This window comes from Neophocaena asiaeorientalis, unplaced genomic scaffold (assembly GCF_003031525.2).
Source record: "Neophocaena asiaeorientalis asiaeorientalis breed wild unplaced genomic scaffold, Neophocaena_asiaeorientalis_V1.1 scaffold798, whole genome shotgun sequence".
NCBI classification, from domain to species: Eukaryota; Metazoa; Chordata; class Mammalia; order Artiodactyla; family Phocoenidae; genus Neophocaena; species Neophocaena asiaeorientalis.
The window spans coordinates 2,916,024-2,929,607 of NW_020173042.1; the positions used below are offsets into that span (position 1 = coordinate 2,916,024).

Sequence of the window (13,584 nt, forward strand, 5' to 3'; positions counted from 1 at the left end):
TCCGCCGGAGCCTCCTCCTGCACGGCGCGCGCAGCAAGCCCTACTCGTGCCCGGAGTGCGGCAAGAGCTTCGGTGTGCGCAAGAGCCTCATCATCCACCACCGCAGCCACACCAAGGAGCGGCCGTACGAGTGCGCCGAGTGCGAGAAGAGCTTCAACTGCCACTCGGGCCTCATCCGCCACCAGATGACGCACCGCGGCGAGCGGCCCTACAAGTGCTCCGAGTGCGAGAAGACCTACAGCCGCAAGGAGCACCTGCAGAATGCTCAAGCACCAGCGCATCCACACCGGCGAGCGGCCCTACACGTGCGGCGAGTGCGGCAAGAGCTTCCGCTACAAGGAGTCGCTCAAGGACCACCTGCGCGTGCACAGCGGCGGCGGACCGGGCCTCGGCGCCCAGCGGCCCCTCCAGGCGCCGCCAGAGCGAGACTAGGGCTGGGCCGGGGGAGGGAGGGGCCGGCGGCAGGAGCAGGGGGCGGGGGCGAGCCTGGGGGCGTCCTGAGGCCCCACCATCCGATCCTGCCCTTGGTTCTCGGGGCGCCTTCCCTCCCTCTACCCGCCACCTGCTGGAAGTCGGGAACAGGAATTGCACTCCAGATGGGGTCCCCTGAGTGTGGGGCAGGGGTCCCCTAGACCTGTCCGGCCTGAATGGACAGCCCAGCTCTTCTCATAGGGTGGACCAAGGGGGCCGGCGCAGGGAAGGTGCCGGAAGGACAGCGGGTAGGTCCCTCTTCCGGCACCCCCCCTCAGACACCTAGCGTGCCCACTGGGCCTCTGGGGTCGCAGATTGTGATCAGGGGAAACCACCAGGGAGTCTCGGGACCCTTCTGAGATAAAGAAATAGGTCCTAAAGTTAAGAGACCCTAAAAAAGGAAGCGAAGGTGTCCTGGTGAGAGGAGGGACGTGCTAAGGGATGGATCTCCGTGATGACAACACTGCCTCGCGTTTGAATAGCGCTTTATACTTTTTTAAACACGTTTTCTATCCGTTATCTATTTTCACCCTTAGCCTATCCCTCTGAGGTACGTGGGGTAGGATTTTCCTGACTTGATAGCTGAGGAAAGTGAGACACAGGTGAGATGGTTTGCCCGAGATCACACAGAAGAGAGTGGCAGGGCTGGGACCAGAGCCCTGCCCCCAGCACAGTGTCCACACCACACACACTGCCTACCTCTGGCGTGTGAGAGACCTCTCTGGCCTGGTCTCTCCTCTCTCTTTCCCCTGACCCACCAAAAATAATCAGAAGCAACAGGGGCCAACTCATGGGGTTACTGGGAATGGGGAATAGATTGACTAGAAAATGCCCGGGGTTGTGCTTCCAGAAGGTTCTTCCTGTGTGGGCACTGCTGGGCGGGAGGGAGGGCCCCCGGCCCCCAGCCTGTCCCTCCCACCTCCAATCCCTCTACCTGGTGCAGCAGCATCTTTCCACTGCACAGCAGTTACCTGGCCCTCCAGAGGCAGCTAGCACCCTGGCTCAGACCTCATCCTGATGATTTATTCGTTTCCCAGGGCACAGGGGTGAGGGAGAGGCTCTTGCTGCAAGAGCAGCCATCGAGGAAGTGAGTCTCTTCCCCGGAGGGCCGGGGCCAGTAGGTGCTAGTGTCTGAGAGCCTCAGTCTCTCTCCTGCCCTGAGCCTCCCAACTGGTGCTGTCTGCTAACCGACCATGCTCGTGGACATGGACACAGACCCTCCTCTGCTCCAGACCCTGCAGGCGCCTCGGGAGGCGCCGAGGACTCCCCGTGTCAGTACATCTGCTCTGTGGTCCTGATGGGCCACAGCCTCCCTATCTGCGTCTTGCATGGCCAGGCACTGGGGTGGGGTGGCACGCCCCAGGACCCTTGTTTGTGTCAAGAATGACTTCCGCTCCTGCATTCGATCCCACTTCTCTCCCAGCTGGGGAGCACGTGTGTGAGCGCTCTGCTTCTGCCCTTCCCCTCATCTGTGCCGCTCTGCTTTCCTCAGACCCCTTTTTGCCGTGCAAAGGGAATTCTTGAAATTAAATAAAAGGTGTCCAGATTGCAGACTGCATGTTCACAAGGCCGGAGGGCTCTCCAGCGTGGCTTCGTACAGTAAACCCTCAATGAACTGGAATCCAACTAACTGGGATTTTTCCCCCCCTTTATTCTGCTTTTTGAAGGAGGCAAATCTTAAGAAAATGAGAAGTTAAATATAGACAAGCTCAATGGAGTTCTGTTGGAGCAGATGGGGACCCTCTAGTCCATTGTACTGGTTGGGAGGCAGCAGTATTCTGCTTTTCAAAAGCACGTGGAGAAAATCAACATTTTCATAACCTAAAGTAATGCCAACAGGGTTTTTTGTTTGTTTGTTTGTTTGTTGCTTCTTTGGGCTGTTAAGAGTATGAAGGAGGGGGAGAAATCCCTACTGAGACATGGGTTTGAAACATTTGAGCCCATAGCTCGAGTCTGTCCCTTTATTTTACCTTTGAGGAGCTGATTCCCAAAGAGGTTTAGTGACGGATGAGTGAGAGAGCCAAGGCCAAGTTTCTGGTTTCTCGCGTCCTAGTCTGGTGGACCCCACGCACCAAGTGCCCCTCGGTTATGCCACAAGTCAACCCAGCCTCCAGCACCAGCCCCTGGGGGAGTCCTAGAGTGAGCTCTAACGCCCCCCCCACCCTGGAGCTGAGCAAAGGTGGTGACACTCAGTGTGGACCTCCCCCAGGCAGCGAGGATCCTCAGTGTGGACCCTGCAGTCCACTTACCGAAGCAGGACGGCGGTCCTACTTTGGGGGTGGATTTTTATTTTCCTCCCGATAATGTGTTAATTAAAAGTATTTTAATTAAAAGATTAATGCATGCAGTAAAAATCGGTTTTAAAAATAATGAAGAGTAAAACTCTTTCCTACCAGATTCCTGTTGAGAAGCATCCACTGCTAAGAGCTTATATGTCCTTTAGACCTGGAGGAGTCGGGGCTTAAAGGATGCATGAATGCAGCAGGGGAAGGAGGGAGACGCAAAGTGGGATGAGGATGGAACATGTCGGGGAGGCAGGAACTGGGGCAGTAAGGCCGGAGACTGGCCTGGCTAGAGCCGGGGTGTATAAAGTTGGAGGTGATGTAGATGCAAGGTGAGTCATGACTGGGCCATGGAGGGCCTTCAGTGCCAAGACTCTTCCACAGACGGGCTGCCAGTTAGCCTGCGATCTGCTGTGCCACAGACACCCTCATCCCCCCCTTAGAACTCCTTAGAAACAGTGCATAGCTTCCTCAGAGAGGAAGTCTTGAGACGGCAGGTTTAAGCTAGATGCCACTGAAAACGAAGAGCCACAGGTGGACAAAGTTATCTCACCATCAAGGATTTGGGCGCTATAACTGGCTCTCTGATCTCCGGTCCCGGAATATTGGGTGATGGCAGAGGGTAAAGGAAAAATGAGTAAACACACCAGGCGCAAGATGAACCAGCCTGTGTCCGTGTTTTACAGTGTTGGCCCATCGGTTTGTTACTGTTAGAAAAACATGTAACAGCATTTTATCATCCTGGGACCCTAATAGTTTGGGGGAGGCCATGGCCGTCATTCCATCCAACACTGAGTCGCTAGGGAGCCATCATGGAGGGACATCTCTAAAATGGTTATTCTGGAGAAGAGGGGCCCTGATATAAGAATCTTACATCCCCCTACCCCGTCCAGCGAGGTTCCCGTAGGTCTATAAATCTAGTGAGATGCTGGCAGTGTGTGCTAAAGGCTGAGAACCTCTGCTCAAACCTCCTTAGACATATTTTAAACCCATATCATTCCTCAGCATTCTAATCGCTATAGGCTTACTATGTCCTATTATAAAAGAAGACCCCCATTTAAGAGTACAGGGAGGGACTTCCCTGGTGGCGCAGTGGTTAAGAATCCGCCTGCCAATGCAGGGGACAGGGGGTCGAGCCCTGGTCTGGAAAGATCCCACATGCCGCGGAGCAACTAAGCCCGTGCGCCACAACTACTGAGCCTCGGCTCTAGAGCCCCCGAGCCACAACTACTGAGCCTGCGTGCTCCTAGAGCCTGTGCTCCACAACAAGAGAAACCACTGCAATGAGAAGCCCGCGCACCGCAACGAGGAGTAGACCCCGCTCGCCGCAACTAGAGAAAGCCCACACGCAGCAACAAAGACCGAACACAGCCAAAATAAATAAATTTATTAAAAAAAATTTTTTTTAAATAGTCGGGAGAGCGCCTATATCCAGTCTTAGAAGCGTAAGCCAGCGTTGTTTACCCAGATGTCCCCACACCTTCCGTCCCAATGGGATCGATATCCTTTAATGGTAAAGGGGCTTGAGTCCCCAGCACATAGTGTCAAAACCAGCAGCCCTGCCCCCCATCTCAAGGATCTGGGCGTGAGGAGAGGTTTGTTTTCCTTAGTTACTGCGCGCTTTCTGGATTCCCCAATTCACATATATCTTCCTTCACACTGCCGGTCTTGCCTGTGAGCTCTGCGTTAACCCAGACGGTGGAGCTCTGTGCCCTTCCTTTGCCTTTCCCAGGTAAGACACTTACGCGTAGTAGACTTTTATAGTTTGAAGTTCATAGAGAGGGTCTCATCTCAGCCTAGCGCAGGACCTTGCCAACCTCTGAAGAGTAGCTCCCCTTCCCCTTCTCCGGTCGCTCACTCCCCAGGGAAACCCCCCAATCCCAATTTACTCTGGAGAGCAATTTAGTTTTATCTTTGCCCACCTTCTGCCTTCCAAGCCCTGCCCTGCCCAGGAGCCTATTTTCCCACGATTAAAATGGCCAATAAAACTCTTTTGCTAAACAAAACACTTTTCTCTCCCTAAAAGGAACTCTGCACTAGTTTTTTTTTCTTTTTTTTAAAAATCCTGTTTCTTGTTTGTTTGTTTGGGTTTTTTGGCCGTGCTGTGTGGCGTGTGGGATCCTAGTTCGCAGACCAGGGGTCGAACCCATGCCCCCTGCAGTGGAAGCGCCGAGTCTTAACCACTGGACCACCGGGAAATTCCCATCTGCACAAGTCTGGTACATTCAAAATGCGTAAAAGGATGTGCAGTAAAAAATCTCCTTGTCACCCAGACACCCAGTTCCCCTACCTGAGGCTGACTGGCCAACCACGAAGAAAGGGGAAGTTTCTGGAAGGAACCTGGAATCATTCACAGACTCAAAGGAACATTTGAATAACCAATAGTGGACAGAGACAAAAATGTGTCATCTCTGCTCCTTTCTGTGTGTTGGGATCATTCTTTCAAATTAACTTACTCCAAAAAAAACGGGGGACAAGACTATTCCTGACTCACATCTACAGCTTCACCAGACAGAAAATTAACCTGTTCCCTCAGCTCCAGTAGAAGAATCCAAGGGAAGAGCTTAAGTCATATGCCCACCACTGGCTCAACTACTGTGGCCAGGAGGCTGGGGTGCTATGATTGGGCTGGCTTGAGTCAGATGCCTGCTTTTCAGTCATTGTGACCAGGCTGGAATTGTCACAGAACAAGATGGCAGCATCCATTTGAATTACACGGCTAGAGCCCAGAAAGAGCCATCCCCAAAGGGAAGGAGGTATATATATGCCCAGAGGAAGGGAGAAGTGCTAGGCTGACAAGGTTAACAGGTACCTACTACATACGTATAGTGGGGTTCGGGGGTCAGCTTGAGCCAAGGAGTGTTCATTCTGGGGTTCTCACTGACCCAGAAGCTGAGTGGAATATGCTCCCCAGGGGATTATTGATGGGAGAGGAGCACAAAAGACATGGTCCCAGACATCTACAGACTTGCAGGGTAGTAAGGGGAACAGACTAGAAAGGGTCTCAAAGCTGTGGTCTATAAACGTTCTTGAGTTAAAAAAAATGTTTGGGCATACATATATGTACATAAATGTGTTAATATGTATGCTATAAATCATATGATAGAAAATTAAAGGGACAAGATAAATATTTTACAGCATTATTAAACTTTATATTATTTGTGATTCAAAGAATACTTTTTTCTGTCACTGAAAATGAGGGTTCGGGTAAGATGATGTCTAAGCTTGCTCTCAGCTCTGCATGTTACGTTCATAGTGTACAGATGTGGAGATGACAGGATACAAGTACTAAGAGCATATTTCCTTCATTCCTCTAATACCACTGCCACCAATGGGAATAACTGTGAACTGCATTTAAGTTTATTTAAAGGCACGTGTCAAGATCTGAGTGTCATTGGCAAAGGACAAGTGGGTGGCATCTAAGAGATGCAACAAGGTGACATTTATCTTGGTGAATTCATTGCAGTTCAAGGCTTGGACCTTGCCAAAGCCAAAACAAACCAAAATGAGAAATTGCTTGTTACCAAGCGCTTGCTATGTGTTAGGCATTCAGCTTGCACAAGTTCCATCTGTTATCTTGCAATGAGTAATAGGGGTCGGAAGTGCTTCTTGAGCTCCTAACCTGTGACAGGCGCTGTTCTAAGCACTTGATTTGAACTAACTCATGTAACCTGCACAATAACTCTATGAGATAAGTGCTACTATGATCCCTCACTAATAATGAGGTCATGGAGGTGCTGATAAGTTCATGACTTGCCCAAGGTCCACATCTAGTAAGTGGCAGCGCTGGGCTAGGGACCCAGATGCTCTCACTCCTCATCCCACTTTCTAATCACTGCACCATCTCTGCAAGCCCGTGAGGCTGCAAACCAGCACCTGGTGCTACCTCCCTTGCACATTGGGAATTTGATCTAAATATTTTCCCAGAGTTCCAGGCAGGGATGCTAAATCATGCTGACTCTCAGAGACCGACAGATAAGGCAGAGAATCAGTTTAATAATTTCCAGGGGTGGTCTGGACATTTGCATCCGTCTGACCTGCATGTTGTCTCCCAGAAGCTACATGGGAACCTGCATCATCAGAAGTTTGCCTGGTGGACATAGAAACAGAATAGAGAGTGTGAGTTCTATAACTGAACCGTTTAATCCTTTGTCCTGATATGTCTGCCTCCACAATCATTTTTTTCTCCACAATCATTTTTTTCTGTATCTGACAGTAAGTTTTTGTTGGCCTGAGACATATCTCCAAGGCTGACTAATTTGGCCTGAGACATATCTCCAAGGCTGACTAATTTTCTCAGCCTGTCCCATTTTTTCTTTAGGTGTATTAATGATTCAACCAATCCCCTGTCAGTCTGGTTGCCCTGGACATCATGCCTTCTCTTGGGGCTGACTTTTCCTATCCTTACCTTCTGATTCACCATTCAATCATCCAAAAATATTCATGAGCATTTCTGTGTGCAAGAAATGGAGGATAACAGTGGAGATATTTTAGTGAAACATAATTACTATGCAAACTAATGAAAAAAATGAGGCTATTTCAGATAGTGATAAATGCTATGAAAAATTTCGAGCAGGGTAACAGGATTGAGTGTTGGGATGGAGGAGGGTGTTGGGCTGTAGACAGGGTGGACAGGGAATGTCTCTCGGAGGAGGTAAAGTCTGAACTGAACCCTGCATACTAAGAAGGAGCCAGTCACGTGAACATACTTTCCTGTTGATCTTAAGAGTTTAGCTCTCAAGGGAATTGCTTCATGCCTATGATTCGAAGTGGAAATTCATCGCCTGTCTCTATAGAGAAAATGTGGCACAAATTACATAATTACGTTGCATTAGTGTTGTGTGTTGCGTACTCAAATAGTAAGATAACCATGCTTTTCAATCCAAAACGCAGAATGCATGGTTTAACGTGTAGCGTGTGGGCTGGGTATGAAATCAGGACTATCTTGGATTTTCCAAGGCATGATTACTATCATTGATAAGCTTCAGGGGGTTGGCCTGGGCACCTAACCCACTGCTGATATGAGAAGTGCATTTCTAGTTTCTAAAAAGTGAAATAACAGGTGTACTTTTGGAATAAAACTGCTTGCCATTTGGGACCATATCTCTTTTCCCCAACCAGATTACACGTTCTTCCCTCAGAGCAAAGTATGATTTTTATACTTTTTTGAATCCCTCAGAGCACCTACCAGAGGGCTGGGTACGTAGAAGACACAAAAAGGTCCATGGGTTTGCCTTAAATTCCGAACATGCACTTGACTGGGAAGCACCGAGTCCTTTTGTCCCTCTCGGGCTCGGAGTGCCGAGGTGCTGTTCACCCTCCTGCCGCATGGGGGCGCAAAGGGAATGCCGCGCGGTGAGGAGGAGCGGCTGGCGCCGGTATTGGCCCGGGAGGGCCGAACTCCCATAATGCACCTTGTATCAACACGGCGCTGGGGGCAGCTTCGAGGAGGTGCCGGGGGCGCCCTGCGGACCCGCACGCACCCCGAGGCGTATCAGGCGGGGCCCGGGTGTTGGGGGGCGACTGGCAGCCATGGCGGAGTCGGCGCCTGCTCGGGTAAGAGTCCTCCTGGCGCGGACCCGAGGGCGCGTTCGGGACGGCGGAGCCCCGGCCGGGGCGGGGCTTCGAGGTGCGGGGCTGGGCGGCCGTGGTCCGCAGCTGGCGTGGGTTAACGCCGACCTCCCCGCGCAACCTCAGAGTTCTGCCTTCCCCCTATCGGTTTCCTCCGCGTCGGGCCACAGCCCCAGTGCCACGCGCCTTCGCCGAGAAACTTCTCGGAGGTTTGTTTCATGTTCTTGGATTTGCTACCGTCCCTACACGTTTTCGTCCCGCCCTAAGAGAGCCCGTTTCCAGGCTGGCGAGGGGGCGCGGATTGGAAACTCTGGGTTCCCGTCACTGCCAGTGAACTTGCCCGGTGCTTCGGGGACCCCAGGACTCTGCCTCTCTGCGACGAGCTCGTTCTCGGGCTGATGGGTTTCCCTCGTTTCTTCTGCCGTGCTCTCCTGCTACAGACTCTGCCCTGGGTTGCAGCCGCAGGTTGAAGTCAGGCTGGGCTTCCTCTCCTTGGGACAGGTGTTATCTCACTGTGTAGTTGTTGGCTTTTGTCTGTGAAGCTGTCGATCTCTTTCCCTCTCCCCCTTCCCCAGATGTCCCCATTCAGGGAATGGCAAGACGTGGAGCTTGGGCACGGTGTCGGGAAACTAGGTGTCAGCCGTAACTCAGCTCTCAGCTATCCACTTTAGTGATTTTAGGCAACTTTGTTCACTTGAAGCCTCCTTTTCCTTAGCTGTAAGTTGAGAGTGTTGAACTAGTTACTAGACGATCTCTAAGGTTTCTGGCAGCTCTGACACTCTCATATTATTACAGAGTGGTGGTTATTTTAATGATACAAGATGATTTGTTATAGGAAGGGTAGATGGAGTTTAATTGGTTTTTAGTGCAGCATTTCTCCATCTAGAAACACTTTCAAAATCGTGTTAGACCTTTGTGAGGATAGAGGGCTAAGGAGATCCTGTAGTGAAAACTTGACCATGAGCTGGGTGCATTGTATTTGGTTCTTGTATGAAGTGGGTAAGAACTAAGAGGGGAAGGATTGGAAGACTTAAAGAACACAGTGTTTGCTTTCAACAAATTATGGAAACAAGACACAGATGTTCATGATATCACAGTATTTACCTCGTTTTGATTCCTTTAAGTTAAGGTGATCCAGTCAAAGACTTGCCTTTTCCCCAAGATCAAATTGTAGTACTAAAGTCGGGCAGGAGGACAAGTTACTAATTTCCAGAGTACTTCTTGACTGGTCAGCGCCGTTACCTACATGTCTACAACAGACTTTGTTAAAAAGAAGTCTTGGGCTTCCCAGGTGCCGCAGTGGTTGAGGGTTCGCCTGCCAATGCAGCAGACGTGGGTTCGTGCCCCGGTCCAGGAAGATCCCATATGCCGCAGAGCGGCTGGGCCAGTGAGCCATGGCTGCTGAGCCTGCACGTCTGGAGCCTGTGCTCCGCAACGGGAGTGGCCACAACAGTGAGAAACCTGCGTACCGCAGAAAAAAAAAAAAGAAGACGTCTTAAAGATCCTCCAAAATCCCCAACTATCCTTTAAGTAATTTATGGATCTGTCATTGCAGAACGTATTTAAATTGTCCTTGAGCATATTTCTTTTCTCATCTTCAGATGAAGATTCTGCACCTCTTATTTGACAGTATGGCCAAGTGGGTGCCCTGATGAAAACAGCTAAAAATGCTGAGGGGGAAAAACAAATATATTTGAAATGTAGCTAGTAAAGAATACGTGGAGGGGCTTCCCTGGTGGCGCAGTGGTTAAGAATCCGCCTGCCAATGCGGGGGACCCGGGGTTCAATACCTGGTCTGGGAAGATCCCACATGCCAAGGAGCAACTAAGCCCATGCACCACAACTACTGAGCCTGCGTTCTAGAGCCTGCATGCCACAGCTACTGAGCCCAAGTGACGCAACTACTGAGGCCCATGTGCCTGGAGCCTGTGCTCTGCAACAGGAGAAGCCACTGCAATGAGAAGCCCGTGCACCACAATGCAGAGTAGCCCCCACTCGCCACGACTAGAGAAAGCCTACACGCAGCAACGAAGACCCAGAGAAAGCCTACACGCAGCAACGAAGACCCAACACAGCCAAAAATAAATAAATAAATTAAATTAAAAAAAAAAAAGAATAAGTGAAGCCCAAAGACTAAGTGGAAAATGGAGTGCTTAAGAGGTAAGCAGAGTTCTGAAGCCAATTTTGAGGGCATTTGCTGAACATTCATCTGTAGTGTTTATGACCTCAAGGGACCTGGAAAATAGAAGACAAAACTCAGAGCCTACGGTGGGGAGTCTAAGACGCCTCTTACTCCAGTCTCATAAAACTGAGACTTCAAAGGGCAACGTTCAGTGTGAACTGGAAGTAAGCTCTTACCCCCAAGGAGTGATTGCAAAGAAAATCATGTCAAACCTTGGTGCTGGGAGATGGGTGCAAGGTGCCCCTTGAAAATTCATGTTGACTCTCAAGTGGGTTTATTGCCTGAATTCACATGACCTTGGTGTCTGGGAAACCTTAAGCCAAGAATTTAATTTAAAGTAGAGCCTCCAGCTGTCTATAAGAAATAAACACAGATCTTCTCCAGAGGAGTCTACACTTAACTCAGACTTCAGATAATTCTCAGATAAAATTCCAAGAAAAATGAATTCACAATAAAAAGTTATCCAAAAAGTGATGAAAAACTATGAGAAAAAGCCAGTAAAATTAATGGGCAACAAAATTAGACCTTCAGAGACTTCAGATATTGCAATTCCAGAAGAAAAACATATTGGAATTCCAGTAGGAAACACACACACACACACACACACACACACACGCACACACACAATCTGCACTGGAGGACATATTTGCGGAATATCTAGTGGCTGAGGATATTGTAGGACTGATGCAAATACTAATACTTAGAAGTCCCGTAGATCCCAATCAGGATAAACATAAAGAAATCTCTACCTAGACACGTAATAGTGAAAGTACAGAATACAAGGCAGAGAGAATTCTTAAAAGCAGCCAAACAAAAAAGATTAACTTCAAATGAACCATTGTAAGGCTGATGAGGTTCAGCTTCTCAGCAACAGTGGAAGCCAGCCAACAGTAGAATGGTTTCATCAAAGGGCTAAAAGAAAATAACTATGTAATCCCATATTTTAAAACTGTGCAAAAGTACCTTTCAAAAAAAAAGGTAAAATATTTTCAGACAAATTAAAACTGACAATTTGTTACCAATATACTCTTATTAAAGGAAGTTCTAAAGGATATATTTCAGGTACAAGGAAAATTATCTTAAGTGGAAAGTGAAAGTGTAAGAAAGTATGATGATCCATTAAAATGGGTAAATCTAAACAACTATTGACTGAATAAAACAGTAATAATCTCTTGTGGGTTAAAACCAAAGGCAGAATTAAAATACATGGCAGCATTGATGTAAACGTTAGGAAGAGATGATCAGAATTCAGATATTTAAAGGTTTTTGTAAGTAATTTTTAGGATGGTTGCTAAAAGACTAGAAATTGGCTGTATAACTTACAATTTAAAAGGGGAGATAATAGAATAAGAAAAAATTATCTAAAAGAAGGCAAGAAAGAAGATGGGATAAATAGCACAAAAAAGGTAAAAATAAATAAAAATAGGTCAACAATTACAGTAAATGTAAATGGACTAAATGTTCTAGTTAAAAGGCAAAGATTGATAGGATTGGTTAAAGTTCAGCAAATGGCTTATAAGAGATACAACTGAAAGATAAAGCTATAGAAATGGTTGAATATAACAGGATATGAAAACATGTACCAGGCTAATACTAATCAAAAGAAAAATGGCTTAACTGTATTGATATTGCTAGAGATAGACGGCTACTACTACTTTTATAATAGTAAAAGACTCAATTTACCAGGCTGATAGGACATTTCTAATCTTATGTGCACCTAATTATACTGTCTCAAAATATATAAAACAAAAATTGATAGAACTACAAGGAAAATCCATTATCATAGTAGAAATTTTAACACAACCTTAGTATTTTATCAAGCAGAGAAAAACTAGTAAGGGTATAGTGCATTCAATAGAACTTTCTGAGATGATGGAAATATTCTCTCTGTCCTGTTCAGTGTAGTAGCTACAAAGTACATGTGGCTATTTGAGCACTTGCAATGTGGCTCAATAGCTGAGGAACTGAATTTTTAATTTAATTTTAATTAATTTAAATTTAAGCATCCACATGTTTCTAGTGGCTGTTATATTGGACAGCACAGATATAGAGGATAATACTAATTTTTTTATCCACATATCAATATATAATTTCAATGTTCAGAGAGATCAGTGAAAAAAGAGAGAAGGCAAAAATACCCCATTAGAAATGAAAGTGTGTTCTGGTGGCTGATGCTGACTGTAGACGGGGACCTTAGGTAGGGTTGTTGAACAGAACATCACCATCACCACCACCAACATCCCTCTCCATGTGGCTTGGGATTCTTCAGGTGATTCCAGCACCTACATGCCTATGATTTGCTCTGCTTGACATGGAGTGGAGCAGACACAAACTGTCCCTGACAAACCCTCCTTTAATTGCAGATTTGTGAACAAAATAGATGTTGTTGTCTTAAGCCACAAAATTTGGAATTATTTATGATATAGCAATTGATGATTGGAACAGATACCTATGGAATATACTTAAATACCAAAAGGTATTAAAAAATACCTTACAAAAGGAGTATATACTGTGTGTGTGAATTGAAACATTTTATCCTAAAGATGTCACTTCCCAAATTTATCTATGGATTTGATGCACTGCCAAACAAAATCTCTAAAGATATTTTTATGAAACCTTTCGAGCTTGTAAACTATCAACAGGCCAAAATTAGTCAAGATACTCCTGTAAAATAAGGAGGTGGGACTTGTATCAATAATTATCAAAAAGCTGTGGTCATTAAGATGGTAATTTTGGTAAAGCAGTAGAAAAATTGACCCATAGAACAGAACAGAGATGCCAGAAACAGACTGACTGTATGTATGAAAACTTGATTTATGACAGAGATAGCATTAAAAATTAGTGGGTAGGGCTTCCCTGGTGGCGCAGTGGTTGAGAGTCCGCCTGCCGATGCAGGGGACACGGGTTCGTGCCCCGGTCCGGGAAGATCCCACGTGCCGCGGAGCAGCTGGGCCCGTGAGCCATGGCCGCTGAGCCTGTGCGTCCTGAACCTGTGCTCCGCAGTGGGAGAGGCCACGACAGTGAGAGGCCCGCGTACCGCAAAAAAAAAAAAAAAAAAAATAGTGGGGAAAAAAGGGG

General features: G+C 47.4%; 1 protein-coding gene across 3 annotated transcripts in view; it reads left to right on the forward strand.

Annotated features, from left to right (window-relative positions):
* The window catches only part of LOC112398348 (zinc finger protein 212), a 46,753-nt gene that overhangs the window by 22,121 nt on the left and 11,048 nt on the right, over nt 1-13,584 (forward strand). For 2 of the 3 annotated variants that reach the window (XM_024742837.1, XM_024742838.1), the window contains exon 1: nt 8,179-8,309. The exons of the other annotated variant lie outside the window; for it this stretch is intronic. In XM_024742837.1, coding sequence (XP_024598605.1) covers nt 8,286-8,309 — 24 coding nt within the window. In that variant the 5' untranslated portion in view covers nt 8,179-8,285. Of the gene's footprint in view, nt 1-8,178; nt 8,310-13,584 lie in introns of those variants that run through there. 3 annotated transcript variants of the gene reach the window in all.